The following is an 18799-nucleotide window of genomic DNA, read 5'->3' on the forward strand; positions in this document are numbered from 1 at the left end:
CGATTCAGGCTCTTGAGAGCCTCTTGTTTAATACATTTTAGAGTTGAAAAACAAATTAGTGTTTCAAAAACCTTGGCTTGTATAAAATAAGGATATGTGGTATAGAAAATCTAAAAGCACTGTACCCAATGATTGTGGTGACAAAACTAACAAATGACAGGTTCCTCTGTCTTGCTCCAGTGATAAGTTTTTAGAAATAGATACATGAATGTTTGTTAAAGTTTTCAGGATTAGATTACTTGTTTGAGTTTTTAGGATTAAGTATGCTCCTTTCTGAAATTGAGTTCAAAGTATTTTAATTAGAAAATGTCAAGGTTTAAGTTCACCAAATTTTATAGGGAGTTCAGGGTTGTGAATACTTTACCAAATGTTATTTGTGTGAATTGAGTTGTACAATAGTTAAAATGATTTTTACCAGTACTATTGTTCAAATGATTTTTACCAGTACTATTGTTCAAATTATACATGATTTAATATTTGTAGGCAGCAAGAAAGAGTTGCCTCAGATCGTGAAGAAATTGAAAGGCAAAGAAAAGTTTTAACAAAACGGAAACCCGGTGGTGCTGGACCAAAAAGTATAAAGCCAGATTTCATAAAACCTGGTCAAGAAAGAAGGTATGAACAACTAATTAATGATGTCCATTTCAGTAATGAGATTAATGTTAAACTCACCTGACGGAAGTGCCAAGTTAGCTTTTCTCATCACATGGTGTACATTGTCTGTGCACTAATACAAAAGTTTTACACTGAAACTAATGGTTTCAAATGTAGCCAAACTCAGCGACAATCAATATTGGTGTATCTAGTTAAAAAATTGTTTCTGATGTACTGCTATCCAACATTGCTATAAGTAGAGCATATTGGTTAATTGCAAGTTTTGTCGTTTATCTTGAAAACTGCCACAAAAAGAGATTGCATCTTCAGCTGTCTGTCCATGTGCCTTGTATGCACAACTCCTCCTGACTGGCTGGACATTTATTCATGAATCTTGTTTTGTGACTACATTCCTTTTAAGATATTGTAAGAATCTTGTTATTTAACTTCATCATGTTACTGTTTATAATTGTAAACAAGAACAAGAAAGTTAATGTTGCATATTTATGCCCCATTTATGTTGTCTGGTCTGTGCGTCCGTTCATCCAGTTTCAGGTTAAAGTTTTGGTTAAAGTTTTTGGTCAAGGTAGTTTTTGATGAAGTTGAAGTCCAATCAACTTGAAACTTAGTAAACATGTTTCTTATGATATGATCTTTCTAATTTCAGTGCCAAATAAGGGTTTTTACCCCATTTTCACAGTCCACTGAACATAGAAAATGATAATGCGGATGGGGCATCTGTGTACTTGGGACACATTCTTGTTTGCTTGTCAAATGTGGTAGTTATAGGGGAAAATCCAGCTTTCTTACAGTGATATTGTTTGCCTCAAATTACAGCCGAAATTCGGCCTTTTCCCCTCGAGAAAATTCCCAATTACTAAAAAAAATGGCTTAAAATTCCTCCCAAAAAGTTCAACATTTTCCCAAAACAGTGATGGCATTGGTAGTAATGTTTGTAAATTTCGTATTCATGTTATTATTTTGATATTAGAAAGCACTTTTGAGATCCAGTTTTCTGATCAGAATCATCATGGTGTTTGTAAGACACATGGTTTTCAATGCATTAAGTACCATCATTGTTTTGGTTTCACTCCCCTCTCGAAAAGTACCTTTCAGGTTGAAAATGTCTGACAACCAAAATATACATGAAAAAACAGTGCAAAAAAGACAGCAAAGGTCAGCAAAAAATCGGAGATGCGTTTAGAATCAAAAATATAAAAATTTCCCAATTTCAATAAAAAATATGCAATTTTCCCAATAAAAAACGGTAGAGGTAGTTTTGAAAAAAGACAACAATATCACTGTCTTAACCAATCGACCAACAAGATTAAGACAAGTAAACAGACAGTTGTCTTGTTAGTGTTATGTCACCTTAAGAAACTATGTTTTTATGCTTACCATATATGTTAATATTTGATAAATATTTGTTTTAACAGTTTATCAGTACCAGAATATTATGAATTGGATGAGATTCTAAAGTTACGGCAAGCGTCTCTCAAGAAGGAAGATTCTGATGTACAGTTAGAACTGGAAAAATTAGAAAGAGAAAGAAATTTACATATTAGGGAATTAAAAAGAATTCATAATGAAGATAGTTCTAGGTAAGAAGGTTTATATATAGAATAAATTAGGGATTCTTGTATACATTAAAAAAAATGTAGATTTTCAAGAAAAACATATATCTCATCATACGTAGTAGCTTTGATAAGTTCATGAATTTCTGTGTCAATTAGGATTAATATTTAATAATTCCATGCTTTACCTTATCAAAAATTACTGTTAAACACTTTACAAACATAGATAACTAAATATAAATAAAAAAAAAACGAGTTAGTATCACAATATTAACAAAAGATTATAATGCAGGGTTAAAGAAAAGTATAATATAACTTAAATATAGCAGTTTTTTACCACATATATATATATTTACATCTTAAAATTGTGAATATATGAACAATATCTTTTACTATGGCAAGAGACATAAAACTGAATTATATATGTCTCTTCTTAGGCTAATGCTGACTTTTCAATACTGTAACAGTTTATATTTTACTAAAGTATACAAATCAATTAACATGCTTTATGAAGTAAACCAAACTATCTAAACTTGTGAAATATTCATTAAATAAGAATAACAAAAAGGATCATTTCTGGACCATAAACACAGTTCAAGATTTTTTTCCATTGTAATCAGAATGTAATCATAAAGTAATCAGGATTACAGGGCATTTTAAAAAGTAATTGATTAAATTAAATTACATGTAATTAGATTTTTGGCTGATTAATGATTACAATGATTACTTGAAAAATTGTAATCAATTACTGCTGATTAACGATTACAATAACAATTACCCCAAGTCTGTTCAATACTGAAAAGAAGAAGAGAAGAAAGTTTTGCCCTAAATGTAAAAGTAATAAATGGTGATTATATGTTTACAGATTTAAAGATCATCCTATATTGAATGACCGATATCTTCTCCTTAACTTATTAGGGAAAGGAGGATTTAGTGAGGTCCATAAAGTAAGTACAATTACTGGAATAGCTGCAAATTTTTACTCTATCTTAACTGGTAACAACTTGTCAGTAGTGTATTGCTTAGCATCAGAACTTTGAACCTATCAAATATTGAATTTTATCACATATTTTTGTCAAAAATGATCTTAGTCAGTAATTATTACATTGGTGTAATGAAATACTGTGACTTTTCAAGGTTAATAATAATTCACCAATAATTTTACATGTGAAGCATATGCACTAATTTCAAGACAAGACAAGACAAGTTTATTAATACACTCAGGCACATATTGTGTGCAACAAGAGCAGCATTATGTAGTATACAAAATAATAAATTGCTCAATAAATATTACAAATAAAAAATAACGCAAACCTTTTATCACTACGGGTGAAAAAGAAGTTTTCAGTATCTGTGAAATAAGTTTAAGATAGTACTAGCGTAGAATTAATTTTTCAAGATAGATTATTGATAGAGTTCATGCACTTCGTACTAATTTGTATAGGCCAGGCTTTAAATTACGTATCAGGTTCGTCAGAATTAATTCTATTCGAATTAATTAATGGACATTTATCCGATAATTCATCGGCTTCAAAAATTTGGCTGTTTCTGTTCGGTATTTCCTTGCGATCCATGTATTTTTTTACTCTGTCATCGTTTGTTTTGTACAATTCTCCTTCTATGAAAAGTTTATCTCTTATCAAAACAGCTTTCTTTCGGTCTTTCATTCCTCTGACATACAACATTGGGTGTTTTCAGAATTTTGTGAATGATTTTTCAAAACAATTGAGAATGCTTATGAAAAAGTACTTTGATTCTATTTAAAGTCCACATGGTCAATGACAATGTAATTAAAGGATAAATTATCCATGAATTAAAAAAAAAAAAAAAAGAAAAATCTTCATTTTTTTTACCTTAAAAATACCCACTGATAAATAACTTGTGCACTACACACATTCATAAATGAATGTGGTGCTAGGTCACTCTTGGAATGTTTTTCCAAATTTAAGTTAGGGGATTTGTTATTCTATTGTAATACAGTACAATCACACAGAAGTCAATTTATGAACAAACTTATGTTGATATTCAACAGATACGCTTATCTACGGACATTAGAAATAATCCAAATCAGATTTCCAAAGGAAGAAAGTGTTGTAGTAAATTCAGTCACTTTTCTAGATCTAGAATATTTCCATTTATTTTTACACTGTCTTCATTCAAAATAAATTGTGAAGATGTAGTTTGTTTTATTTTAGCATGATTCATAACAATATTGTTTCTATTAAGATACACTTTCATTTTGCAAAATATTTGAGTTTTTTTATGTGAAGAAGAATTGAGACAAAACACTATTTGAATTCAGTAATCATTGTAATAATAACGAATTGTTCAAATATTTTAGGGATTTGACTTGAAGGAGCAGAGATATGTGGCCTGTAAAATCCACCAACTCAATAGAGAGTGGAAGGATGACAAAAAGGCTAACTATATCAAGTAAGTCTGAGTATTGTTAGACTGACATTGAGCAATGTAAAAGATAGTTGTTCAAGTTTTGGTTAAAACATGACAGTCAAGTATTAGGCGCTAAAAAATCTTGTTAAATATTCATTATTTTCGAAGTATTTAAATTAATTTTATGTTTCAAATAAAATTACTACTTCAATACTAGAACGCATAAGATTTGATGAAACCATTACAGCATTTATTAGTTGGCAATTAGTATACAAATCAAACAAATAAAACTCAAAATACAACACAGTCAAATATTTTGAAGGGTATCAAAAGCCCTTAAAAGGTTGGATGTTTGAATGTCTGTGCCATAGGCGACCAATGACATGAAAATGAGAACGATTTCCGGAATTAGTGATTTATAAAATTTTAAAATGAAAATATTGGTCAGTATTTTGTTTATTTTTACATTATAATGGAAAGAACTGTATTTGTTCGTTAAACTAAGTGGTACTTCACATGTAACTGTTAACAAAGTTTTACTACACATCCCAAACTTAATTTTTACTTAGGTAGAGCTTATAATACAAAATCGTTTTATTCATGTTTTTCTTAGTTTAAGGTCCGACTACATCTATAAATTATCAGATTCAATATTTCAATTTGTATATTATCTAATTATTTCAGACATGCTCTTCGAGAGTATAACATACACAAAAGTCTGGATCACCCCAGAATTGTCAAGTTATATGATGTGTTTGAGATTGACAATAATTCGTAAGTATCTAATTTTAATAACAAAGTTAAGTTTTTGGCATAATATGTGTCCGTTAATGAATAACATTAAAATATATACAATGAGGTAACTTTACAGTCAGGCAATGATTTTTAATATTCAGTTGTATTAGCATTGGCATCAGAATCTGGCATCAGAATCCTGATTATAGATTTTTGAGTGGGAATTCCAAAAATATTCATGTCTGAAAACTACATCATCTGCCATTTTAATTAAGACATGTTGGAATGAAGAAATACCAGATAGGGATTTCTCTATATTAATTTAACCAATAAGATGCTTAAATTACTCTAAACACCTCATAGAATTATCTTTTAATGGAGAGAATACCCTACGTATTGCTAATTTAGGAGTGACATTTCTGACTTTACAATTCCTTATCATCATGATCATAGCAAGGGTGTTTTGAAAATGAGAATCTATACTATTAAACGAGAAGACCTCATTTTTTTGTGTCGCTTCTCCTCCTCCCCTAATAAATTAATCATCATAACTCTGTGTCCTATAGGTACAGTGCATAGTCGCAAATCCAGTCTTATGACTTCAGTTTGGGTTATTTTGGGAGAAAAACGAAAATGAAGGCGTCCAGATATTGATTCCGTATTCAAACCAACTTTTAAATTGAATACCAACTTTTAAATCAGATATGACTTCCGGATTTAACATTGAGAACCAACTGTATGATAGATAACAAAAATGAAGAATAAATAAGCCAATCAGGAAGTTGTCCATATCATGGTGTATAGATCGTAAGAACCACTTCTCTATTATACCTCGCTTTAAACTTGCTCATAATTTTACTCGGACGGGGACAGGACAATTATTTTAGCGTTTATCTGCATGTATACTATGATTAATATACTACTTTAATATATAGAGACTGTCTATATAATTTTGCAGTGATCGCCATGGAGAAGAAACTTAGAATTAATAGTTAATAGAAAATTTAATACACTTTAATATTTATAATATAGATTCATATGTTCATAGTATACAGAAACGCGAAATAATGAAATTGATCCAATATAACAGAAAACAAAATAATAACGGACTTTGAAAAAAAGAGAGAGGGCTTAAAAATATTGCTTAAAATGCCTGCGATTTCGCTTTTAAGTCAAACAGGACTCCCAGATTTAAACTTGCACATAAATTTCATAAGAGTACTCCAGGACAGGACAATAATTATCATCAGTCAATTTGATATAGACCCTATATATAAGGGACGACATCAAAAGATCAATGTAGGATAAAAAAAAACTGGGGGGTCAGTGAAAAAACTATATGAATTAAGTTTTTTAACCGGATTTTTGTGACAAAAATGTCGGTTATTGATTTGGGGATGTACAGCGGGCAGTCGGGCGGGCGGGCGGGCGGCAATCAAATGTTGTCCGTGCATTAACTCATGAACCGTTCAACCAAAGCTTTTAAAATTTTAATATGTTGTTACTGACAACTAAATGAAGGTCAAGTTCAATAATGGCGATTTTGACTTTTACCGTTCAGGAGTTATGGTTCTTGAAAGATTGAAAAATTGAGTTGTCCGTGCATTTACGCATGAACTGTTCTACCAAAGCTTCCCAAATTTTAATATGTTGTTACTAATGAAAGAATGGAGGTCAAGTTCAATAATGACGAATTTGACTTTTACCGTTCAGGAGTTATGGTTCTTGAAAGATTGAAAAATGGTTTTTCCCGTCGTGTCCGTGCATTTTCTCATGAACCATTCAACCAAAGCTTTTGAAATTTTAATATGTTGTTACTGATGACAAAATAGAGGTCAAGTTCAATAATGACGATTTTCACTTTCACCATTCATCAGTAATGGTTCTTGTGATATTGCCAGGACACAAATAAATGTTAATAAATCCGGTTTGCTGTCGTTGTGACAGCCTCTTGTTTTATCCTTCATTGAACTTTTGATGTCGTCCCTAATTAAGCAGTGATCGCCTAAGAGAAGAAACTTAGAATTAATAGTTAATAGAAAATTTAATACACTTTAATATTTATAATATAGATTCATATGTTAATATCAAATACACTTTAATTATAGTACATGTATGTTCGTAGTATACAGAAACACGAAAATAATGGAATTCAACAGAAAAATTAATAACGGACTTTGGAAGCAAGGGAGAGGGCTTAAACTGTTTCCAAATACTCATGAATTTTGATACCTTTTCTGAAATTTTCCAGACAAAAAATCTTTTACAAAAATTCTCCCTACAACAGTTTACAGCATACTTTCAACCAAGCTCTAAATGCCCACGATTTCACGGGTGTGCTCTAGTAATCTTTTAATGTACATTAAGTGTTAAGAAGTTTATATGGTTTAGTCCAAGTGCAGACAGGTTAAGTCAACCAAAGATGTTAAACAACAGCACATGGTCTAGATTTGAAACATACAAATATTATTTGAAATGATAGTCTGAAACATTGCATTGTATAAGTTTAAATATTACTTGTCTGAAATTGTGGTATTGTTTAAGTATAGATATTACTTGTCTTTCAAGATCACAAGATTTGGTTAAAAGAACACCATGAATTATAAAAAAAATAATAAAATGAAACAAAGAATGAAAAAGAATTGCTTATGTAACTTATTTGGATTGAATGTTTTCAGATTTTGTACAGTACTGGAATATTGTGAAGGGAATGATCTGGACTTTTATCTTAAACAAAATAAATCCATTCCGGAGAAAGAGGCTCGGTCCATCGTCTCCCAAACTGTTAGTGCTCTGAAATATTTAAATGAGATCAAACCACCTGTGATTCATTATGACCTTAAACCAGGTTAGTTCAATGTTATTAAGTTTAGTCTTTGCTTTTATCTCAATACACCAACACTGAAGAGTGAAGTCCTTATTTTTTGTCTGAATACATCAATATTTGGAATGAATAAGCCAATATTTACTGAAGAAAAAAATTCTTTACTTTATTCTAAATACACCTATATACACATCATTGTTTAAGGGCCAGCTGAAGCTCCCATCCGGTTGTGAGATTTGCTCACTACATTGAAGACCCATTGGTGGCCTTTGGCTGTTATTTGCTCTTTGGTCTGGTTGTATTCTCTTTGACACATTTCCCATTTCCATTCACAATTTTAATTACCTTTTCACACTGCAGAGTTAAATTATTTTCTTTGATCTGAATACACAGATGAAAACAGAAGCTTTCTATACATTAAATATGTGGTCAGAAGGGGTTTTAATTCAATACCTTACGTAAGAAGAAAGCCATACACTTAACAACGGATGTGATCTGAAGGTTGACATGTTTTACAAAACTTACCAATTGTATTGTATAGTTGATTTTGTATTGATGCTACTGGATATTAAACTACAACTGTAAATCAAGTCAGTATTTATATTAATGATCTTTCATGACAAAGAGATCCTCAGATAGACAGCTAACTGACAATTCTTACCATATACCTTTAGAATGTGTATATGTTGCTCATGTAGTAATTGTAAGGATGTAGGATTTAGTAGATAAACCTTCTCAAAATGAATACTTCATGAACTTAACCACTGGATATCCTTGCCACAATAAACCACTGTTCTTAAAGGAGTTGAATAGTATAATATGTAAAATGAATATTAAAAGTATTGTATGTACATCATAATTTGTCATTGTCTACGTTAATTGGTGATTTTTTTATTACAGGAAATATATTACTTGGTAGCGGGTCTGTTAGCGGTGAGATCAAAATCACTGATTTTGGTCTCAGTAAAATTATGGATGATGAGAACATTACCTCTGATGGCATGGATCTCACATCTCAAGGGGCAGGAACATACTGGTAGGTCATAGTTCAGTTTGCAGGGAAATGAAATATTTCAAAAGACAATTTGTTGCTATATTTAGATCTTTTATTTGCAATATCCAAATGATTCTTTTGCCAAAATATACCTTTTTTAGCAATGAATAAATGTGCATGAATTTAAAAAAAAAAAAGCAGTTTTAAGAAATATTGATAATGGTCCAGCCAGCTGGTTTTCTGATGACCACACCCATGATAGAGAGATCAATGAAAAGATCAGGGGTTATAGAAGCAGATTCCTAATTTGTGTCATCAACTCCTCCAGACCAGATCCCTGACTAAAACTTCACAGGAAAATTGCTTTTAAATTGATCGAGGAATATTTTCACTTGACCTTGCCACAACCAAATGTCTTGAAAAGTATATTCAATGCTCATAACCACCAACCACAGATCAAAAAAGAGTTTTGGCTGCATCACCTTCACTGTTCGCAAATTTTTACTGTTTATTAACAATGAGAGTACTCAAACCCCTAACCAATCTTTAATTTTAGCATAATGACAAATTTTATTTAGTTTCAAAGAATAAAAGCATCAATAGGTTAAAATAAGCATGTTGACTTTTGGATATTTTTACAAACATATGTGTCTTATGGACACATTTTCTTGTATTTTAATGTACCAATTATTTTGATCTGTTTTAGGTACTTGCCACCAGAATGTTTTGTTGTTGGGAAAAATCCACCAAAAATATCTTCCAAGGTGGATGTGTGGTCAGTTGGTGTCATATTTTATCAATGTTTATATGGTAAAAAGGTAAGTTTACTAGGCAATAGAAGAAAGATATTTTAGATGGTAGAAAAAAATAAAGGATAAAAACTATAAATTTAAACTAAGGCCTACATGATGTAAAAGAAAAACATGAGTCTAATATTAGGACATTGAAAGAAAATATAAAGGAGTATATTCTGTAAACAAACTAACATCTCATATTGATTTAGCTTGTACGAACACAATAGAACATGTTATACATGTGATAGAGGTTAGTTGTACTTTATACACAGCCCAAGATCAAAATGGACATTTGTGTTGGAGTTGTTTGCTTGGAGATTGAATAAAATTATTCTTAAAGTAAGAAATAAAATCCTTATATGACTGGCATGATAGTTGTCAATGTAAAAAATTGTATCACTACTTTTGAGATGCACAAAACAGTGCATAGAACACAGCATTCTATACAGCAAATTCATCTACATTTCAAGAAATCTATCAATAAAATATATACTCAGATATTCAAGTAACAAAATGCTTATTGTGTATAATCATATCTGTCAAGAAAAGTATATGAATTGTGCATGGTGCATTTAATCTAGTATCTGTTTTAAAAATATTATTGAATAATATTTAAATTGAAGTTACCTTCCTTTGTCTATAATAGTAGTTGAACAAAATACATTTACACCTTCAATTTATTGAACATTATGCCTTCCAAAGTTCAATGCAATGCAATTTTTTATTTTTTCATTTCCAATGCAAAATAAATGCAATCATTACATTCAGTGCTCACAAGCACTTTGTTTCAAGCTTTATATTAGAAATGTATGATTTCAGATTTTAGGAATGCATGAAGGTTATTAAGATCAGATTAATTAACTCATGATTATTTATTTTCTGTGTAGTCTTGTTACATTTATAAAATGTGTTGGTCATACTACATTTAATGTTCTTATCTTTTCAGCCGTTTGGCCATAATTTATCCCAAGCTGCCATTTTAGAAGAAAATACAATTCTTAAAGCAACAGAGGTGGATTTTCCATCAAAACCTCCAGTCAGTTCTGAGGCAAAGGTAATTTTAAAAATCTCCCCATTGTAGACAAATTTAAGTTTAACATAGTGTTTTGAAAATGGTCCAGTCAATTAAAACCAGTAACATCAACCTCTTTGAACACATGGAACTTGTATCGCCAACAGCAAATGCATGTCTACCAACTGCTGGACTCTATGTGTTATAGTTCATTCCCTTTTAAGACATTGATACTGTTGATTTGTAGTGTAAACAATTTTTGTGAGTCCTTCATAGATTGAATTTTTATTGTATACAGTAATCTGTTTGTCAACACTTCATAAAAAAACTTGTGATGCTTTGAACATTTTAGCTTAAAGGGCCAACTGAACTTTTGTAATCACTTAGTGTCTGTTGTCTGTAAACCCTCTTTCAAAATGTTCTCCTCTGAAAGTTTTCACTCGATTGAAGTTTTTATGGTTCATAAATAGGATGTCAAGTCAACTATGTTAATGTTTAGTTCAAACCAGAAGCTATACAGCTTATAGGTATATCATATTTGTGTACATATTGATTATAACTATAAAGTTTGTGATTTCATCAAGGTTGATCAACCAACATGGCCACCATCTCATAAAGTAGAGCAACAGTTTTGACTTATTATTTTAAATCTACAGCAGTCAGATAAAACTGGTAAAAATTGTCAGCATAACAAAGTCTATCCACTCTGAAATGGAAACTAAATCTATCCACCTGTATATGAGTTATCGCCCCTCATAAAAGTTGATTATTATTTTTTAGTGACTTTTTCCTGCTATTTTTTCAAAAACTATAAGAGCTAGGCTAAAAAAGTAAATTGCATGTGCTTTGTCAGCCTAATTCATTAGTTGCTAGATTAATATTGATAAAATTTAAGAACACTATCTAAGGATGTGACTACATGCAATAAGGGGTTAGTGGAATTTACTTCAACAATGCATTCTATTGGCAATGAGACTCCTCATAAACTGCTAAATGGATATTGATGAAATTTTGCATGTAGATCATTACCTTAGGATGCATTTAAAGGAATATAATCCTTGTCCCATCTGTTAAATGGGAGATGAAAAAATTACTTATTCCAATATTGCAATATTTAGTACTGTTCTCCTGTAAATGGTGATGTATCATTTTGTAAGTTGACACACAGTTCTAGTTAGTTCAAAAGGAATTGTAATGGATTGTAATATTAAAGAGATAGAAATATTTAAAAAAAAAAAAAAAAAAAAGAAAGATAAAATGGTGGGCTAGTGGTTCACAGTTCTATGTGACAAACCTTTATACAGAAAATTTGGCAAAACCTTATGCCTTGCCCCTCCCATTTGAACTTTTTAATCAGACCATGCAAATATAGTGTCCGGTATGAAAGATATGTTACCAGTAATATCCAAGAGTATTGAGAATTTGTATCATATTATTCTTTTTGAATTGCAGAATTTTATTAGGGCATGTCTCAGGTATAAGAAAGAGGAAAGACCAGATGTGATGCAGTTGTCATTACATGACTATCTTAAACCTACATCTATAAGATCTAAAGGGTAAGTATCGTAAAACTAGGGTAAATTCAGAAATTATTGCGTGCATTTATTATTGCGATTTTGTCATTTTAGACCTAAATGGGATTTCTATTTTTGCAACATTGAGAAAATCCTGTTTAATTCATATAAAATGTTTCAAAATGTGAGTTTAAATTATTGCCATTAACCATTATAACCCTGTCACAAATTTTGGCAATAATAAAAACATTGCAATAATTTCTGAATTTACAGTACCCATGACTATCTTAAACCTACCCTTGCTTTTGCCTTTATGCTATCATGAAACTGACATATTTGTGACAAAAATCATGCCACACTGGTCAAAGTAAAAAAATAGAGATTCTTTTATGATAAAAGTTTTGTGTTATTTAGTGAAATGTATTAAGAAACAATTTAATTTCAAGACAATGCATGTGGTTGTAACTTGAGAGTACATCAAATCGTTCAAATTTTTCTGCAAAGTGTTTTGTTTCATCAGATGTTATTGTAACTACCTTTCACCTTAACTTTTTATCCATTATTGCATTTAAAGCATCATATTCCTGTCCAACTCAAATAAAAAATGTAAACAATTTGTAAATTTTCCTTCATCCATCATTGCAAAATTCATTCAAACCACAGATCTGAGGCAGACTAACAATGACCACAATCTGTATTCTTACGCTAATAAATAAAGACATATGTATGGCACAGATGACTGGGAGTACAAAATGAAAAAAAAGGCATTCACTGTACATTAAAAGACTGGTTTTATCTCCTCAGATACAAGTATATACTTTCATGCCACTATGTTGTTTCAATTTATGATGCTTACATTTGTTAAATTTATACATTTTGTAATTAAACACAATCAATATATCAGATTGGTTTTCCTTATTTTACTTTAATTTCTAGACGATAATTTATTTTCCTTTTTCTTTTTTTTTCTTTAGATATGCATCAGTGCTAGATATTTAGTTGGTAGCTCCTGACAAGTGGATAAATTATATTATGTAACTATAAATGACAATTTAGGACATAAACTGAAACAACTGTAATGGTATTCCCAAGCATGAAATAACATTGGATTTGAACAATATAAATAAAGAATTATATAAATAGGATGCAGACAGCAAGATAACATCAACCATTTTAGAGCCATTGAGAAAACAATTGCTTCTCTTTAAAGCCTCACCACTTTACCCTATGATTCTGAAATATTATAAAAACAGATGTTTATAGTCTTTTCTGTGAATTTGATTGTATTTATCTTGTGTCAGTTGTTGTTCTTTTACATAAAGATGAAAACTTCTTGTCGCATAAACATAACTTTGTGTCAACTGTTTTTACAGCGATGTTGTGCTTTGATTTAAATCAGCTTATGCATGAAAATGTTAATAGGTTTTGTTTTACTGTGGATTAATTATGATTCGTTGTATACCAATTTTAGTTGATTTCTCAGAAACATCATGAATTTTATGGAGAATTGCTTTTATTGTGAACTTGTTTAAAAAAACCGATCTTCATGAGAATTGTTTAGGTATATATGTTTATATCAAGTAATTGATGTATCAATAAGAATTACATTTGCCATGCTACAAAAACAGATTTTATTGTTGAAGTATGATTTATAAAAAAATGTTTCTATTTCAGACATCCTATTGAAGGACCTACTGGTAGTTACAACCACATTGGAATAAACAGTAATTCTAGCATTAATCAGCCTAGTCAGCCTTCGTTCACATTTGGGGATAAACTGTGACGGGGAGAGACACTTGCCAATCTGTGACTCTTTTGTTCAGGGAACTTTACCCTGGAGAAAACCAAAAAAGCGTTAATTGTTGTTTTGAATTCATGAAATTGTGAAGTCCAGTAAATTGTTATTCATGGCTGTGCTTATTTTCAGCATGATTACCGTAATTAATTCACATATATACATATATAATATTTTTGGATCATATTTTGGTATTATGCAGGTGGCAACAGCGTCTGTAAATAATTCACAATAGATTTTATACATACTAAGTATAATAAAACTTTAAACACAATGAAACATAAAAAAAAAGAAAACATTTAGAAGGTTTTTTCTTGATAAAAAAGTTTTTAATCAGGTATTGGAAAACATATACACAGTATCTAGAATATATGAACATTTTCAGTTTAAAAAAAAAAGTCAAACGCTAAATTGATGTCATTTTTTTTCTCAAAGGTAAACTATTGATTGAATATAAATACAGCCATGTAAAATGTGGACATTTAATTGTTACATGAATCTGATGACTGTGTGTAATTAGCTGCTTGTGTAATTGTCTGTTTACATGTTAGTTATGCACACTTTGATTGAGAGGGGAAAATGAAGGGTATGGGATGGAATGATAGGTAAAGCAGCATGTATAATTGGAAAGAGGTATAAAATCAAGTCTGTTTGGGGTTATTTTCTTACAAAGCTTCTTATGGTATTTATTTTGACATTTCATTATTCAAACTTCTGTAATTAGGAAATACTGTGAACAATTCTAAGCTGCAAAAAATCTTGTTATAAGAAAATCTATTTTTGCATAGAAAATAATGTATTCCAGCTTTTGGCAAATAACATTCCTAGCATATATATTATATCCCATTTGGAAAAATATAACCCAAAGTTATTATTATTTTTTTTTCAGGACTTTTGCATTTTCACTCTCTTTTTACACATGCATGTTTAAATCTTTTATACATTTTAACTCAAAATTAGTGCTTTTGAATATTCCATATTGGATTTCAACTTAGAAAGCTATGCTGAGGAATATCTGTTTAAGCTACTTCCTGTTAGTATATACATCTATATTTACATATATTTTCATGCACATGTGCAAGTTATAAAATTTTGTTTGCATCAAATATTGGACTCTGGAAGTTTATGATTATTACCAGTAGCTCATATTATGTCTTGTTGAATGAAATTATTAATTAGTTTTAACTTGATTGAATTTAAAATTGAAGTTAAATTTGCAATTTGCCATCAGTTATGTAGTTCAATATATTTATTTCATGAAAATAGATTTTCTTATACAACTCAGCTCACTACTGAATAAAAAAAGTTTTCAAGAAAACAAGTAAGTCAAGGGGTTTATTTTCAAAAAAGCACACATTAGATCATTATTCAAACTTGGCAGTTGAACATACTAAACTCCCGTCACAATATTATAAATCTTTAATAAAGATGTGAATCTAGGCTATACTGCATCAGCATGACATCGGTTTTATTTGTTGTATTTTTAGAATAACACCAGAAAATAATAGGTGTGATGAAGATTGTTAATTGTCCAATTTTTATTGAAATTTTTATATTTAAGCAATAAGATTTATTTTAGTTAATAAGTGCTAGAATGTGTTGTATAATCAGTGATTTGCACATCCTTTTATACACTCCTGATGGTGATCTGGAAAAGATTTTACTTTTTAAGATGTGCAAGTTATCTGGTACAACCTAATATTTGGTGCCAAGATTGTCCCAATAGATTTTACAAGTTAAGATGTAATTAGGTTGTCTTACATGAAAATTTTAATTTAATTTTATTTCTTTGCCAAAATGAGGAAGAAAGGCAAATGAGGGGAGAGAACTCTAGATGTCTTTCAAATTACAATATATTATCTCCCCCTATGTTTGCTCCCGAAGAGCAAGCTGTTTGATATGTGAGAATTGTTACTGATTTGTATTTTATGAAATGATTGTACAGAAAGTGAAATGTGTCAGTTGTTTGTGTAAAATGAAGGGTAATGTGTGATTGTGTGATTCACGTTTTATGCAAAAGTGTGAGTTGGTCCCTCTTCAATCTGGTCAATCATGTCCTTTACATTTTAGAGAAATTGTTTCTTAATCATGAGATTTTAAATGTTGTATATCTTAAGAAATTTTTTACAGAATTATGCTTGTAATATTAAGACTTTTATATATTCAGCTGTAAAAGAAGCACATTTTATTTGTGGCAAGTATGCCAAAATATTTATTGTCTGAATAGAAAGTTTTTTGTTGTCAGTTTTATAAACTTCTATTTAAAGTAACAACATTAGGAATATAGATTACTGTTCTTGTCACTCTATAAGCCTTTATATCGCCCATCTCTCCTTCCAACCAACATCAATGGGGGACATTATTTTTTCTTTTAAGATAAAGGGCTTATGAATAGGATTAAATATAGTACAAAGAATCAAAACTTGATCAGAAAAACTATGCAACTTTTATGTGTTGGTCTTTGAATCCATCCACTTGTGATATTAAATGGTCAGGGTGACCAAATTCATTCACCTATTGACATTGGTAACTTGATTAAAGAAGGAAGACGCACAAATTTTCAATTCAGTGTTATTCCTTTACTATAGAAATCCACAGTCCTTTGAACTTATTTCACTTTTTCTATACATTTTCTTATCTATTCTCTATTTTCTTCCTTTGAAATTGTCTTTTTGGAGTCTGTAAGTAACTTGTAGATTTTTGTATCATTGTAAAGTAGTGTATCAGTTGAATGATACTAATTTCATTTGGTAAAAAACATTTTTATTGTGTTCATAAATATGTCATTAAAGTATTCTGAAGATCGATTTTTGAGAGAGAAAAAAAAAGAATTTTAATTTCAATTTTCTTTTTAAGGATTTTGTTAGACTGACAATAATATTAGCAGTTTTAAATGCTAGTGTCAATGGTAACTTCCCTATTATGCTTTAAAGAATGAAATTCTCTTCTTAGAAAATAGTTATTGAAATCTGGGAAATTAGATTTGGTGTAATGGAAGTTTATTTAAAGAATCAACTGTATATGGAATCAAAATAATAAAATATGTATTGACGCGATGTTTATTGGTATTTTATATAAGTCTTTCATTTTAATGGACCAGACAATGTTTTAAGTGTGAATGTGAGAGAGAGAATGTACAGTTAACCCTTCACACAGTTGTGAAGGATAATAAATTAATATTTTTCATGTGATTCTTTATTGTTATTGATGAGCCTTTTTTAGAGTATTATATTGACTACACATGTTTGACGGTGCCACAGTTATGTACATGTGTTGTTACATCACTATTTATAAAAGAATGCTCCCTGGTCAATGTTTTAAAATGTTTTTCCTTTCTAGACCTTACTAGTTAATAAAATTAAGAATGGAAATGGGGAATATGTCAGATACAACAACCCAAACCAAGAGCAAATAACATTCAAAAGCCATCAATGGGTCTTCAATGCAGCAAGAAAATCCTGCACCTCAGGTGGCTCCTAAATAAAAATGTGTACTAGTTCAGTGAAAATGGACATCATACTTAACTCTAAAACATAAAAATAAAAAACATATAATAAAATTGAGAATGGAAATGGGGAATGTGTCAAAGAGACAACAACCCGACCATAGAACAGACAACAAAGGCCAGATGCTCCTGACTTGGGACAGTCACAAAAATGTGGCCGGGTTAAACATGCTTTGTGATATCTCAACCCTCCCCTATACCTCTAGCCAATGTAGAATAAAGAAACGTTAACTCTGTTTGGATGTCTGTATAATATTGTGGAGATGTTTGTGAAATGTCTAAGTGATTACATTGCCTGGTGTAATGTCCTGTTTCAATAGCAATTGGTTCAGAGCCACAACAAAAGTTTGATAGAGTTCTACGATAGTCTCTAAACTTTACGGATTTACGCAATTGCTTGGTTGAAGATAATTTTTGTACTGTCTGAACGTTCTTATTTTGTTTCTGTATTTACAGATTCTATTGATAGAAAAGTAACTTTACCATTTTTATCATCCGTACTGTTTAACTTGTCTTTTACATCATTGACTTTTTGTCAGGTCATATTTTAAGAGTTAAAAAAAACATATTGTTGTGTCTGACTGTGGACCATCCAATATCTCTATTTATAGCTAGATTTGAAGAGTTCTTGAAGCACCCAGTTAGTATCAGCACGCTTTGATTTGAACAGTTTCTAAATGTATGTGTTCTGAAATGCCCCAAATAATAATAATAAAACAGACTGAACATGACTTTCAAATAGTTATGTAAAGATGTCATAATCCATACCGCCACATGCAATGAAGTTTGTATATAGTGTGCAGAAAGTTCTGTTATTGCATAGCAATATAATATTTCCCACAGAAAGTAACCAAAAGTAAGCGTGCAATAAATAATCAAAATTTATGACGCCATCAACGACAAAACCTTAGTTTAAACCAATTTTTACTTTCAAATATTATATTGCTATACAATAAAAGGGTTATTGCATGAATATCTGGGAATAATGTCCCTTGTAGAACATATATTGCACTCGCAAGCTTGTGCAATATAAAATTCTACTCAGGACAATATTCCCCAATATTCAT

The 18799-nt window shown here is 30.4% G+C and overlaps 1 protein-coding gene across 4 annotated transcripts in view; it reads left to right on the forward strand.

Annotated features, from left to right (window-relative positions):
• LOC139513447 (serine/threonine-protein kinase tousled-like 2) overlaps positions 1-17418 on the forward strand; it is a 35642-nt gene extending 18224 nt beyond the window's left edge. For 2 of the 4 annotated variants that reach the window (XM_071301933.1, XM_071301935.1), the window contains exons 11-22: positions 484-615; positions 2031-2195; positions 3034-3115; positions 4510-4601; positions 5244-5333; positions 7973-8142; positions 9019-9154; positions 9819-9930; positions 10853-10960; positions 12371-12474; positions 13407-13466; positions 14107-17418. In XM_071301933.1, coding sequence (XP_071158034.1) covers positions 484-615; positions 2031-2195; positions 3034-3115; positions 4510-4601; positions 5244-5333; positions 7973-8142; positions 9019-9154; positions 9819-9930; positions 10853-10960; positions 12371-12474; positions 13407-13431 — 1216 coding nt within the window. In that variant the 3' untranslated portion in view covers positions 13432-13466; positions 14107-17418. The remainder of the gene's footprint in view (positions 1-483; positions 616-2030; positions 2196-3033; positions 3116-4509; positions 4602-5243; positions 5334-7972; positions 8143-9018; positions 9155-9818; positions 9931-10852; positions 10961-12370; positions 12475-13406; positions 13467-14106) is intronic. The other 2 variants (XM_071301931.1, XM_071301934.1) reach the window with 1 other exon arrangement.
• The last annotated feature ends 1381 nt before the right edge of the window (positions 17419-18799 follow it).

The sequence above is a fragment of the Mytilus edulis genome, chromosome 2 (assembly GCF_963676685.1).
Source record: "Mytilus edulis chromosome 2, xbMytEdul2.2, whole genome shotgun sequence".
Lineage (NCBI taxonomy): Eukaryota > Metazoa > Mollusca > Bivalvia > Mytilida > Mytilidae > Mytilus > Mytilus edulis.